Genomic DNA, 15,263 nt, shown 5'->3' with positions numbered 1-15,263 from the left:
TCTCAAGCTTGACACTTCACCTGTTATCGCGCCCTCACATTCACAGTGAAACCCATTTTTTGTCCCCTTCTTTCGCTTTCCTCTCTCACTTCCTCATATTTTTCCTTGGTCTTTCATTGCCTCCCCTCCCCACCACCACCAGCAGCACTCCCGCCCCCGGACAGTTTGTTTGTAGCTGTAGAATGAGGGTGGTAATTGAGGAGAGACTGGGAGCGGAGTAAAAGTCATGATGTGTGTGTTGGAGGCAGGTTACTGTACCTAGCGCGCCTGTCATCTCAGTGGAATTTCACCTGAGCACTGATGTAAGTTTGGGGACTCTGGATGTAGCCGCGAAGCCGTTATCTGTCAGAACAGGAATGGATGTGGTGATAATGTTCACAGATCGGACATTGGAAGTAGAGCTCCCCCAGAAAGACAGCGTTTGGTTGTAGTGATCTGCAAACTGTGTCTGTGTTTAGGTGCAGTTGCCAGCACAGAGGTAAAGATGCGACTCCAGGAGTTTGTCCTGAACAAGAAGAAAGCCTTGGCTCAGCGAAATCTGAACCACTGTCTGCCCAGCGACCCGCGCTACTGGTATGGGTGAGTATCGCAGCCGACCACAACAGAACCACCGACACCAAATTGAAAATGAAGCCTGAATCAAAGTTATAAAATGACATTTGACACATAATTTGACAAGCGAGGAGCAGGAAGCGAGTCTACGTGATATCAAACAGCAGCTTCTGTTGACTGTGATAAAGCTACAATTAAGGCTACAACATCACAGTAAATCTCATAGGGACGAGGAGCACTAAAGCATCTTAGAACGTGGTGAACCCCGTGGGGTTGGGAACCCACCGGCGCGTGGGCGTCGAATCCCTGCATGCGTTAAACATTAGCCTCCGAGTCAAACTACAGACGAGACGTCGAAGGAACGTCTGCGTTTGTTGCCGTGACTGACGGCTGGCTCTCTTTGAGGTGCGTTCGCGTTTGAGGACGTTTGATGCGGGTAGAGAGAGAAGAGACAATGGCGTCTCTGCTGCGCTTTAAATATTTGAAGAGGCTTTAAGCATTCGAGCATTTCTGCCAAGTAGGAGACGACAGAACAATTTCCAGACTGAGCTATCAGTGCAGAGAAGAATGTCTCTATCACAGCCACCAGCGTTCCTTATTGACTCTGCCTCCTTCTGAAGTTCCGTGCATTTATTTTAGCCCCATCATGCTTCCCATCCTCCATCTCTTACATTCTCTTTCATTTTCATTCTGTGTTTTGTTTTGAACAGGTGAGTAAAACAGAGGATACGTTCAGCTTGCAAGACCATTTCTCTGTGGCCCTCACACTGTTGTCCACAGTCTCCTGTGTTGTTTCAAGTGTTTACTTTAGGAGTCAGTCTTTGTGTGTGACATCTGAGCTACAGTACTAACGCTACAACTGATTTTTATATATTTTCTTTACATCCCTTTGTAGAAAAACCCAGCATAGCTCTTTGGACCAGAGCTCCCCTCCCCAAACAGCACTGTCAGCGTACAACCACCCCATACTGGGCACATATGACTCGAAAGACGACTTCCCCCTGCGCAAAACAGGTACAGATTGGTGTGAGAGGGCTTCACTGAGGTATTGTGATCCATATTCCTTCTCCTCTTATAGTCAGCCGCCCGTTTCACATCCAACGGGGAGCCCTAATCTCCATTTCCCTGCATTAGCAATTGAAATGACTTATTGAGTTTCAAAGTCAGGCGTATGAGGAGTCAGCCAGTGGAGGATTAGGAACAACTCCTAAAATATTCTTCAAAAAATGATCATAAATGAAAATGAATGGAAGCTGAGTGGAACCATTTAAAATTAGAACTTTAGAGACCATGAATTCTGTAATATTTGTATTAAATGAAGTTGAACAGTGAAATGCCAAAAACCTACAGGCTCATGCTGATATGTCGCAAGTAAAAGCTATTTTATTTCAGATTTTACACCCAAGGGGGCGATAATAAATTGATTTAGGCTATGTCAAATCTTCCTAAGAGGAAAAGGCTATTTAAAGGCAGTTGGCTGCTTCCCTGTTTTCAACTCATTCAAATAGATACTAACTAACTGAGCCAGGCTTGTTCACAGACATCGTAGGCGATGCTGTTGACCGCTCTAGGAAGTGTTTCAGGACCTCATCTGACCATTATTCCTCTGCCGTTCTGTCCGTGTCAAGTTCGGCCAAGCTATGATTATTCACTCAGCATCAGTAGCTGCTTTGGCAGTGTCTGCCTGCTCTCCCAGCTGGAGGCCGGACTCTGTGCACTCTGCACTCCTGCCCTCCTGCTGTGTGCTGGAGGCAGGGAAGATTTAGCCTGGCACACAACCTCAGGCAGCACGTTTCAACTTTCAGGGACACTTAGATGTAATTCAGGAATGCCTCAAGTCGCCCGTGGTGCTGAGAAATAAACACAACTGTCAGTTTGACCAGGCACAACAGCACATGTAGTACTTTTTATTCTAGTAGAAGACAAATAAAGGCAATGAGTGGTGTTTGCTAGTTGTGATGAGAGACAGCCGAGTGCACTTATGTCACATGGCTGTTTGTCAACGGGGAACAGACATAGGTCAGTTTAGACTTGAAGACAGAGCAGGCCTGTGCTCTGGAGGACGTGATTGGCAGCTGCCGCCACAGTTCTGCGCAGATCTGACGAGCGGAGCTGTCACACATTGCTCTCCTGCCAGTGGTCATGCATGCGTGTAAATTACAGATGTACGTTAAGAATTCCCTTTCTGTGCGGCCGGTTCAGGCATACAGTTTATCCCAACAGGGCCTCATTGTCCACGTTTAAGGAGCTCTGTGATAATGGCCCTCAGAACACAGAGGGCCACTTTGAATGCTGTAACAGGAAGTCTGTTAGGCCCTCATGACAGACACTGATTTGTCAGGGTGACCCCCTTTCCCCCAGCACTCTTTCACATACTGTCCCACACATTTTCATACCATACTGTGCACTGAATGTTTAAACAACCATATGCACCATAATGCTTCCACATTTCTTGTTACATTGGGGAGTTTGACGTGCTTGAACATGATGGCTTCAGCTCCATCTAAAGTTTTACCTACTATAACAATCAGAATAATGCCACAAACCCGGCCTCACCAATTAATAATTCAGGCCTCAGAGAGTACATTTTATATTGGTTCCTTATGAGCAGAAATGGCAGTGAGGGCTTGGGTGTCTTATGCTCATATTCTATACTGTATATATATAGATACATACAGTACCTGCAGCAGAGATGGATGTTAAGACAAATGTCCTTGGACAGCTGTGACTTGGAATTGGCTTTTAATCGTAAAGCATAGTTTATGAAAGTAGGCTGTAAAAACATTTTCTATCCAATGTGAGCTGGTTTATTTTAGTGTTACTGTATCAGTAGGACTTACCTGTCTGTTTGTCTGTGTCTGTCTCATCTATCTAATGCATCATCCACATATGGTATTTCTGGGAAACTCCTCTGATGAGTTTCAGAAATCCATTCTATTGATTCCCATACTGCAAGTTTCCCTGCCTCCCTCTCTTTCCGTGGAAGAGCAGGACGGCTTCCCCCGCCGTGACTCGTAGACCTCGGGAATCCCATCTGTCAAAACAGACGAGCAGCTAATCAATATGTTTTGCATCATAGAACCAGTTTCCTCCCTCACTCCCATTTGAAATATTAAGCACCACTTATAGAGTTGTTTTAATCTAGTATTGATATGCCATCAGAAGGATAAGGTGCTGTACGGCTCTAGACACTATTATGAAGACAGACCTTGTTGTTGTATTGGACAGCATATGGGCAAAGGATTCCCAGAGTGAAACGCGCTGTTCCCCTACAACAATCACTGAGCTGCAGGTTCATGTTCGGATCATCACGGTGAAATAGGACAGTGACGTACAGTGTGATGTAGCAAGGGGCCATTGTCCACCTTCACCACATTCTGATACAGTCCCGTTGTTGACTAAACAAACAGTAGGGACAAAGGCTCAATAAAAGCGAGATGCCGGAGTTGAAGAGGGATAAACAGAGGAGGGGATGGAGGGAGGCGAGGGAACGGGGGAGAGAGAGGGCTACGGGAAAGTGCCAGCATCAGCAGTAAAACCAGTCTGGGCTTCTGCAGTGAGTGCCTTCACACATGTGCTCACTGGTGAGCTTTTGCCCAGTCGGCACTAACACCTTTCAAAGTCACTGTGTCCTGAGGTAAACGTCCCGTTGTGACTAGAGCTCCATCTCCGCCTCCTCGTCTCGCTGCTTCATTGTCCTCCTCGAGGACGAGCTTGTCTTCACGAGCTCCTCTTCTTAGAATATGCATGATGTTTTGCCTCTTCATGATTTGAGCACGTATATAACAGGAGAGAACGGTGTCCCCTGTTGTTGGTGGCAGCTTCTGCACTGTATTAGATCATTAAATCAGAGCCACATCGATGGTGGTATTGGTATTTTTTCCCATTTCCCATTTAAAAGAAACATTTCAAGCAAATCCTCAGCGCTGTGGCTCCTAGCGCTATCAGTCCAAAGCCCTTGTGTGATAAACACAGATTTAACAGAATGTACTGTAACTAACAAAACATTCGCAATTTTGAGGTACTTGAGGTACTTTTACTCCACTAAAGCTTCGTAGTGATACTGGTTTTCTAGTGGACCACTTGCACATCTGAACTTCATAAATCATACAGGTAAAATTTCAGCTGATTAGTACTTACAGTGACAGCATTTGAAGTGGTTGTTTTTGACCGGGTTCTTGCATTTCCACAGTACTTGTGTGTTGTGCACTTCTTCCACCAAAAATCTGCTACTTTGTTTCAAAAACCTTCCTAGGGCAATAAATCCTTGCCTCACTGTCTTTTTGTGTTCTTGTTTAATATACTATGTTTTAATAATTATCACAATCATAGCAGTAACGTTGAAATGTCAAACTGCCAAAATTCCCCGTAGGACAGAATAAACTGATCTCAAATGTGCCGCGTTCCATCTCTCAGTTGTTTCTTCTCCTCCACTTGAGCTAATGCATCACATTTTACCCTGACTCACCCGATCCCTTTTAACAGAGACTTTGGAAGAGTGCCCTCCACTTAGAAGAAGAAGCTCAAATAATTAAGTTTGATAAGTTCAGCAGCGTGTCCCCCTTTAAAATTGAAAGTGCATTTGAAAAAGTACTTATACATTATAGATCAGCATTCAAGGCTACAGGAAACGAAGGCTGCCGGGTTTGTAATGTAAATGACTACAGAATAACAATCAATTGGCTGTACCAAAAACCTCCAGCTCCTTTTCTGAAGCTAATGAATGCTGCACGGTCTTGTTGATACAAGGTCGTTGGATGAGCTTAGGGTCAACTGTTGGTCAACTGTCCTGCTTCAACTAATTGAATGGAGGAAAGCCAGTGGAGGAGGGAATAAAGCTGCCTGTATCTGGGCTAGAGAGACATCAAAGCAAGGTTAGCTCCAAAGGCCAAGCCCCCGATCTGACCCGCAATGTTCTGTGTGCTCATGTCGTGTTCTGTCGTTGGTACAGCTTCACAGCGGTTCCGGAGCCAAGCCGGAGCATCTCATTGAAGGAGGATGCCCAAGAAACTAGACATGAAAACGAACACTGGTCGTTTTTTTTAGAACTGAAATTGTCCGGAAACAAGCAATGTTCATTAACAGAGTGTGGAGGCAGCATCATTAACAGTGGGGTCAAGAAAGCTGCCAAGTTGGCTGCTTCCGCTTTGTCACATGATGATGCCTAACCTCAGCTCGTGGGTTTGTCAGCCAACACATACAGAGTGGTCTATAGGGATGAGCTCATTAGCTCCGCTACATGCCCACGAACAAGCTCCCGCTTGTGTGGCCCAGCAGTCTATCACCAGGCCGGGTGTTAGAGCGACAGTTAGGAGAATCTGTCATTTTTAGCACGCTGATGGGGCTGTAACACCTTATATTTAGAATGGGTGGCCCAGTTGGAAGTCGAACACTTAACCCTGGCACTGCTTGCTGCTGCACATTTGTTATATAGAATGAAACCAGCCAAATTTGTAGACAGAGACCAAATATTGGGAGTTTCATCTGCTTCTACGCTGAGACTTGTCTGCCTTTTACATAAGTCCTCCATCCTGTCCTTGTTCCCCTCTGTGTCTTGTCAGCCTCCGAGCCCAACCTGAAGTTTCGTTCCAGGCTAAAGCAGAAGGTGACTGAGCGCCGCAGCAGCCCCCTGCTCCGCCGAAAAGATGGCCCCATCATTACTGCCAAGAAACGTTCCCTAGACGTGGCTGGTGAGCTCATCTGCTGTTTTAATGTGATCAATACTGCAGTGATTTGATTTAGCCTAATCTAATTATTAAATACAAAAATAATTAAAATTTAGAGCGTTGCATTTTGTTCAAAAAGCTGTTTGCCCCAGGCCACAAAGTCATAAAACATCTAATCTGTGTATTTTAGAGTCTGCATGCAACAGTGCACCAGGCTCCGGTCCCAGCTCCCCCAACAACAGCTCCAGTAACATCCCAAATGAGAATGGGGTCACCATCTCCGGCAGCCCAGGAGAGGTACTGCAGCATCGCTGTGTGCTGTGCATCTGCTGATCTTTGTTTAACACTGTGTCATGTAATTGTAATGTCGCGTCCTTGGGCTCAGGCCTCTTTGCTTCACCGGCTGGCTGCAAGAGAAGGTTCAGTCAGCCACCTCTCCCTATACACCTCCCCCTCGCTGCCAAACATCACCCTGGGGCTGCCAGCTACAGGCCCTGCTAACCCTGTGAGTAGCTCATGAGCACTATACCATTATACGGAATCACGTTATAGAAAAGTGGGTAGTTTCAGTAATTCCCCCATATTGTAACTTGCATTTGGAATGGTCATGTTCAGTCACTAGTTATTTTATTACCTGCTACATTGGCGTGTTTTTTCATGTCTTATTTGATCTCATTGTTGTTTTTTCTCAATATCACTCTTCTATTCTGGTCCATGGGTTTCTGTCTGTGTCTACTGGCCTCTTTCCTCGTGTCTAATTGTCTCTTTGTGATTGCAGGTGGTGTCAGGACACCAAGATGGCGAGAGGGGCATTCCTCTGACCCCTCCTTTCTTGCCTGCTCACTTGCCTTCCTACTTGGCCTCTTCAGCGTTGGACAGGGAAGGGGCTGGAGGTGGCACAACCAGTCACAACCCCCTTCTCCAACACATGGTGTTGCTGGAGCAGGGCCATAATTCAATAGGTTAGTCTTTAAGTGAGAAACATGTAAAAAAATACATTGTTCAAACTACTCACCTACAGACATAATAGCAAAATAATAGGAAAAAATGCATTAACCACTGTATATTTACCACAGTTGGTCTTGGGGGACTTCCGCTGCCATCGCCGTCTGTCTCCAAGTTCGCACGGAGCCACCGTCCCCTAGGGAGAACCCAGTCGGCACCGCTGCCCCAGCAGCAGTGCGGACAGGCCCAGGCCCTGCAGCAGCTGGTAGTCCAGCACCAACACCAGCAGTTCCTGGAGAAACACAAGCAACTATTTCAACAACAGCAGCAGCAACACATCATCAACAAGGTAAGTGTACACACGTGTGAGTGTAGAACAGGTGTGATGGTGCAGCCACCCTTACATATGTGTAGATGTGTAAGTAACTGTGTGTAGCAGCGTTCATCAACACAACTTTGTTTTTGTTTACATGATTAAATCCTGATCAGGATGAATCAGCCTGGAATCAGTCTTCTAGTCAGCCTGTCTTCTTGTCTGCTTTCGTGTATCCTTACTTCTCCTTGTCACCCTGGCAACTGTGCTCCAGAGGAAGCTGCCTCCATATATGGTCAGACAGGAAGTGTGAGTCACTGCATCTTCAGTGTGTACAGTACATGTACAAAGCGATGAAGAGAGCTGCAGTATTATAAGATCAATGTACAGAGGGACTCTGTGTGTGTGTGTGTGTGTGTGTGTGTGTGTGTGTGTGTGTGTGTGTGTGTGTGTGTGTGTGTGTGTGTGTGTGTGTGTGTGTGTGTGTGTGTGTGTGTGTGTTGTTTAGCTCTGTGTGACTCCCTCTGCTGCTACACTCCAGGCTCTTGTGAGTCCCGCTAATTAAGTTAAGCTCAAGTGTAAAAGCAAGCTACTTTCATGTTACGTGCAGTAAGTAAAGCTTTGTTACTGAAAAGTTGAAATGTACATAGTTAAGTTAAGAATGTACATAGCTGATAATAGTGTGTGACATATTGATGGTTCTATTATAGATTTGTACATATAAATCATTTAACATGATTAGCAAAATTAAATGTTGGATGTTAATTACAGTACATCATACGGTGCAGTTCTAATGTTCTGTACGTTATATAAATGAACCAAAGTTTGTTTGCCTGCTTTTGGGTGTCCTCGCTGAGCACAGAGTGACCAGCTTCCCATGAGCAAAATATGTTGAGAAATATTGAATCTGTTTGTTAAACAGTTATTGTTATAATTCAGAGAAATCAGATGTCTAATGAAAACCGCATGTGTGTAAACCCCCGTCATCACCAGGAATGCTACAACTGGAGCACTTAACAACAACACAAATATAAATGACTTATTGCCTTTGTTAGTACAGAAATACTGAGCATCTATACATCTATAATTCATGTTTATCACAAGTCCCTTACAGGTTGGTTCACTACTATCAAGATGTGCTGTGATAGTAGTGTTTAACAATAGTAGTTCACCTTCTGCGGTACCATCTAGTTCGCGTCCCATTATTAAGGTTAATGCAGGTTAAAGGTTGTGATTATGGGGCTAAGATGACAGTTCAGTGCATTGCCTACTTGTCGAAGCCATGTACTAGATTTGCAGTTTCCTACAGCCGCTCTGTTTTCATCCCATGTTGCCAGTACAGTAGCGTGAAGTGTGAATTGTAGATGTACAGCAGTGTGACAGACTGGCAATCTGTCCAGGGTGTGTATTCTTTCCACATTCCCACTACAATTATGGGCAATGGAGGCATTCATTTCAATGCATTGATTGACAGCGTGGCTTTATCTTTTTACACAGCAGACTGTTAAAATGTGCAGTAGCCCTGCTACTTGTGAGTTGTTGTTATGATAAAGATAAAATTGATGACAATTCCCATTAAGTGAGTTATGTTACACTGGCACAGATTGAAGTATGGGCTCATTTCTCTTTTGTGTAGTTGGACTTTTTATACGTTGTTGTTCCCTCGTGGCAGAATCAGCATCTGCAAAACAGCTTATGACACAGGTGTTTTATCTTGGGCGTATGCAGGTTGGCTGCTCTGGCTGATGTCACTCATTATTTTGTGCTCTTCCTTTGTACAATACTCAAGACGCAACACTTGTACCCGCCGTAGTGTGTATTAACCAGGCTAAGTACAGCCCTATGATCCCGTGGTATGTTATGTTAATGTTTAGCCCGATCCCTATTAAAGACCCACTACTCTGCAGAACATGAATCATCTGTGGCCTTACTTCCTTTCCTTTTCCATGTTTTCAGTCAAGTCAGCAATGAAAGAGGACTTTCCTGTCAACTTAAAATACGGCTTTAATACTTCGACGTGTTGGCAGCGAAGTAAGGAATGAAAGAATCTTGAAATGGCTCCAACATAAGCTCACTGCCTATCATTAAGTACCCGAGGCAGCTAAGGCAACACTGTGGTATACTCAGTCACCTAATATTGTTTGAAGTGTGTGTGTGTGTGTGTGTGTGTGTGTGTGTGTGTGTGTGTGTGTGTGTGTGTGTGTGTGTGTGTGTGTGTGTGTGTGTGTGTGTGTGTGTGTGTGTGTGTGTGTGTGTGTGTGTGTGTGTGAACTGAGTCAACTGGTGTCAAGTGTTTGTGTATACAAGCACCTTTCCGCCACCTTTTTCCGACTGATTCAACAGGCTTATTTAGTGTGTCCCACTTTAAGGTTCAACTATTTCCTCTGTGAAAGAGGAGGGGTAGAAAGAGAGAAAAACAAGCGAGCGAGAGAGGGAGGGAGAGGAAGAGCGGGAGTGGATGAGTTTGTTTGGAGAAAAGGGACTACGATGAGGCAAGAGCCTGTTCTCTGACGTCAATGGACTGTTCCCTGGGCAATATGCCAGCCAAGTGTGTGTGTGTGCGCGCGTGTATGTGTGTGTGTATGTGCATGTCCTTTTTTTTTTCTTGCTGCGTGTTCTCCATGCACAATCAGCGGTCCGCTCTAATCATGACCTGCGCATCAAGGTTGAGGTCCTTGGCAAACAGGGACAGCTGCCACAACACGGTTCCAACATTCACCCCTGTCCAACGCCTCCTCTCTGTCTCCCTCGGGTCTTTTGTGCTCACTTGTCTTCTCTCACACATGCTCAGGCATTAGTCAACTATATTATTTAAAATAAGTCAGTCAGTTCAGTTTATTAGATGGGTTTTGTTCAAATGAACGGCTCCAAAGAACAAATCAGATGTTAATTTCTTTGTGCCCCTTTTCATTTTTTTTTTATTTTTTCTTTCTGTGAATGTGGCTATTTATTTGCTGTTTAGGCATCTTTTTTTCATTGGTGAAAACCTCCCACCTGATCCTCTCCTTTTCTCCTTTAGATAATGTCCAAGCCCAGCGATCAGGTCTCAGCCTCCAGCACCTCAGGGCCAGGCAGGCAGCACCAGAGTCACCCAGAGGAAACAGAGGAGGAACTCAGGGAGCACCAGGGCCTGTCCTCCTCCTCCTCCTCCTCCTCCTCCTTGTCTACCTCTGCGCAGGAGACGGGACCGCTGCGGGGGCTGGTCATCAAGCAGGAGCCCCCTGACCTCCAGGAGCAGGAGGAGAGGGAGCAGAGGGAGATAAAGGCTGAGCAGGAGTTCCTGTTCCGACAGGTAAGGGGGGAGGAGAAGCTAGAGGACAGGTGCAGGAAGTAGGGTAGTAAAACAGGAAGAGACAATGATGGTGTAGGAACTGTGAAACGTATTCACTAATCTTTAATTCAGTAATGTAAAAACAACTTCCAGATGTTACTCTGCCTCTTCCTTTAACTGCACTATGCAATAAATTATAGTTAGACACTGCACACCCCACTTATGCACAGATGTATATGTTACATGCTCCCAGGCACAATTCCTTACATAGCCTGTATAACAACCCCCCCCCCCCCCCACCACCACCACCACCACCACCACCACCACCACCACCACCACCACATACACACAAACCCACTGTTTTATTACTTTTATTACAACATGTGCTCTGTCTGCCTATGTGCAGCCACACAAATGCACATCCATGCGCAGACAGGACACTGTGTCCTCATCTGTCTAGCCCATCCCTGCTGTCCACTCAGCCAAATTCAATCAGGCACTCTCTCTCGCTGTCGCCATGGCGCCCATAGTGTAAGCAGACACGCCCCTCAGACAATAATAACAAGATTCTATAGCTTTATCAGAGGGTTTGAATGGAGACAGCACCTAATTGTTTAATTTATGTACCTGCAAATACTTTCAAAGTGCTTATATCACAGACTTTAAGATAGAAAATAGTTTAATAGTTTCAACTCTTAGTGTTGAGTAGGTAAGCGCATAAACTTAGTAAGTCTTTGCTGCCACCTTTTGGCAAGTGGGAGTTATTGCAGTCAACTGCCTCACTATGTTCCACTATGTGTGTTTGTGTGTGAGAGCAGCAAGCTCTGCTGTTAGAGCAGCAGCGGATCCACCAGTTGAGGAACTACCAAGCCTCCATGGAAGCAGCTGGGCTGTCGGTGAGCTTCGCTGCTCACCGCCCACTCTCCAGGGCTCAGTCGTCTCCAGCCTCGGCCTCGTTCCCCATGGGGGTTCAGGAGCCCCCTGCCAAGCCTCGATTTACCACAGGTCTGGTTAAAACCATAAGATGCAACCAAGCGTGAATTGCTGCATTCCGTTTGTCTCCAATCAATGTTAATTAAAGCAATAATTTATTAATGCTCTTTGACCTCACTGATTGCTCATCAGAGAAACCTTTTCCCTGGAAATACAGTGTGATGAGTCATTATACAGTGGATATAATTATGCACTAGGCTGTATACTAGTATCCCTGACAATATAAACAGGTTTAACAACCATACAGAATCACATCAACTCATTTCTCTGGTCTCTCCTCTATTTTAGAAGGCTGATGCAACAGGCCTTGTCTTACAGTGTAATTATAGGAAATTGTTGTTCACAGCTGTTTCCTTTTTGTCAAAAATTTGTAACACAAAGAACATCTTTATGTGTGTGTTTGTGTGTGTGCATGCTTGTCATGGTTTGTGTATATTCCAGGACTGGTTTATGACTCGTTGATGCAGAAGCACCAATGTATATGCGGGAACACCACCATTCATCCAGAGCACGCTGGCCGCATTCAGAGTATCTGGTCTCGACTACAGGAGACCGGCCTCAGGTCACACTGTGAGGTAGGACTGACATACTGTACAACTCTGACATATGGTTTCATTACACGACTGAGTTATACAGGATATTGCATTATCAGCTCTACTGGCTTGTATACTATGTTCTCTCCTCTCAACAAAGTACATACAGATCATACCCTTAGAATATACAGTATTAGTTAATTTGTGATTAACTAATACTATTATTTATTATACTTATACTTATTCATAAAGAACACACATACAACTTTACAGAGAATTCAACTTTCATGAACTGAAATCTTGAAATTTTACCTTCACAAGTATTTGCTCTCTTTGACCAGAAGAGGGCAGTGTTCAGCTTATTACAGTGGATACGTCGAAATGAAAGCATTGAAGTCATGGCTTGAAAATGATCCAAAATTTGTTTCCTCCTCCTAAATGTTGACCATATGACCTTTCTGATTTTTTGCACCGCTACAGAAAAGTCAGGTCTGTCTGCTGTTAGACTAACCTGTGGCTTCTTTCCCATTTCTTCTGTACAGTGTATCCGTGGCAGGAAGGCTTCATTGGAAGAGTTACAAACAGTTCACTCTGAAACCCACGTCCTAATGTACGGAACCAACCCCCTGCGCCAGAAACTGGACTGTAAGGCACACTTTGACTTGTGTTCATGTGATTTTCAATGAATGAAAGTGTCGCGTTTGATAGTACTGTAATACACAAACAACAAGAAAAACTAAGCTAGATTACATGAGGTACCACACGCGCATGTGTCATTACTGTAACTCTGCAGTGTGCTTATTTGAGACTAGCCTGTCATGTGAAAGCCATGATTCTGCAGTGTCTGTTAAAGGCTTTAACACCTCAACTGTGTCATAACAAATGCTCCAGTCCAATAAAGTCTTGGAGGTGTGATGATAAGGTGAGGAACTGTCGAAGCCGTTAAATGAAAAGCCACATAGTGCAGTCTGTGGCTCTGTGGCCTAACGTGCAGGAGTAATCAAGGACCCTGTACGTGTGTGTGTACAGTACATGGGAGTGTATGTGCCAAAACTAAAGGGCCTTAAATTCCCTTTATTATTGCTGCTAACAGGACTATTGTGATTCTCTAAGGCTCTACACACCGCGGAAATAAAAAAGGATCAAACAAGATAAGGGCACTGTCTACATGATTCGTTGTCATTTGCCAGTGGGTCAGATCAAACCAGCTAACCTTTTTTAGCTTATTATTGAGAAATTACTCCTTAGTTGGACTCGAAGCTTGACTCCATCTGGGCAGGGTGAGGGTTTGATTTTGACTGCAATGAGATACCCCGTTCACCTCACCCAATTACAGCGCGGCCCTGTGTACTCATGCTGTTAGAGCAGGTCAGGAAGTCAAACCCTCAGCTTCAGGGGTTCCACGCCCGCTTGCTCCTGCAGATCTGCACGTCACTCCTTGCCCTCCTCACCTCCTATTCCTTCTTTCTAAACTTCTCGTAGACATTTGTAATGCTCTGTTTCTTTCTCTGTGCCTCAGGTACAGTGAACCCCATGTTTGTGAGGTTGCCATGTGGCGGCGTGGGGGTAAGTTGTGTCTTTCCTCTGAATACCTTCTTCTGACTGCATGGACATATTTCCAGTATTTGTTTTAGTTTCAGTTTATATTACTTGGAAATTACTAGTATTAGTCATGCTGCTATATTCAGTGGAAAATCGTCGTAATGGGCCGCCACATTTTTACGGCACTGTGTTAATCTGATCAATACCCAGCTGGCAGCGTGCCAGCTGACGCTGCAGTCGCACAAATCAACCTGGATTCAGCATCATCAAGTAGTAGCATGATAACTGTACCACGTTCTTTCTGCCCCCTGCCTTAATAATAGCCACATTTGTTCTTGTTCCACCAAACAAACGTACACACACACACACACACACGCACACACTTAAACACCGCCCCTCAAGGACCAAAGGCAACAAAAGCTGTTGCTTGCCTTTCCGCTGTGTTTGTAATTCTAACCAGATGTTTTCAAGCTGTGTGTGTGTGTGTGTGTGTGTGTGTGTGTGTGTGTGTGTGTGTGTGTGTGTGTGTGTGTGTGTGTGTGTGTGTGTGCGCATAGCGGCGTGTTTGGGGGTGCTTGTGCTCTCAGGTAATGATTCCAATGCCTGGAGATGCTGCATGTGGACGCGTTGTGCACCTGTACGTACGTGCGTCCGTGTCTGTCTTTTTGATATCGAGGAGGACTTTCCAAAGGCAACTCCAGCAACAGCACACGCCCCTGTATTTGTTCTCTCTACAGCTCCTGTTTCTCCTTTTCGTGCCTTCAGACTGTCTCCGTCTTTGTTTTTCCCTCCATCTCCCCTCCCATGCTCCCACGGGGCTTATTGTTGCTGCTGTAGTGGGAACAAGGAGAACCCGAGCTCCACACTGCACTGTTCTGCTCTTTATAATGGCAAATGGGACTAAATTGTTGTCTTCCTGTCGTACACGCACATACATTCAAGTTGACACACACACACACACACACACACACACACACACACACACACACACACACACACACACACACACAGAGGAAGGGGGCTGAAATTAGGCTGTCAGACTGTGGAGAACCATCATTCTGTCACACCATGTTCCCGCTCTTTTTTATTTCTGACACACGCACGCACGCACGCACACACACACACACACACACACACACACACACACACACGGCCAGACGTTGTTTTCCTTTCACTCTGTTCCTGAGCGGCTTGTGTCCCACTCCTGGCTTGAGGCGAGTCTACCATCAACATGAGAAATCATAAACCGCTCAGGCACCAAATGCTGCATTAGAGCCGCATCTGTTTGTGCTCATTATCGTGACATATATATATGTATATATATGTTGTATATATAATTCAGTTTCCTATTCACTCACTCACTCGGCTCTTCAATGGCTCAGTCCCTGACGCTGCCACTGCGCGCTGTCTTCCACTCAGTCCGTTTCTGTCTCTCTCAACAGCAGTTG

General features: G+C 45.2%; 1 protein-coding gene across 3 annotated transcripts in view; it reads left to right on the top strand.

The window, feature by feature from the left end:
* The window catches only part of hdac4 (histone deacetylase 4), an 81,816-nt gene that overhangs the window by 46,804 nt on the left and 19,749 nt on the right, over positions 1-15,263 (top strand). For all 3 annotated transcript variants that reach the window (XM_029135702.3, XM_029135704.3, XM_029135703.3), the window contains 12 exons: positions 459-579; positions 1,448-1,566; positions 6,114-6,242; positions 6,409-6,515; positions 6,604-6,723; positions 6,997-7,180; positions 7,295-7,512; positions 10,496-10,768; positions 11,566-11,752; positions 12,182-12,315; positions 12,816-12,918; positions 13,793-13,839. In XM_029135702.3, the coding sequence (XP_028991535.1) occupies positions 459-579; positions 1,448-1,566; positions 6,114-6,242; positions 6,409-6,515; positions 6,604-6,723; positions 6,997-7,180; positions 7,295-7,512; positions 10,496-10,768; positions 11,566-11,752; positions 12,182-12,315; positions 12,816-12,918; positions 13,793-13,839 (1,742 nt within the window). The remainder of the gene's footprint in view (positions 1-458; positions 580-1,447; positions 1,567-6,113; positions 6,243-6,408; positions 6,516-6,603; positions 6,724-6,996; positions 7,181-7,294; positions 7,513-10,495; positions 10,769-11,565; positions 11,753-12,181; positions 12,316-12,815; positions 12,919-13,792; positions 13,840-15,263) is intronic.

The sequence above is a fragment of the Betta splendens genome, chromosome 21 (assembly GCF_900634795.4).
Source record: "Betta splendens chromosome 21, fBetSpl5.4, whole genome shotgun sequence".
Taxonomy (NCBI): domain Eukaryota; kingdom Metazoa; phylum Chordata; class Actinopteri; order Anabantiformes; family Osphronemidae; genus Betta; species Betta splendens.
Note: the sequence above shows the minus strand (reverse complement) of the source record. Positions and strands in the feature narration are given on the sequence as shown.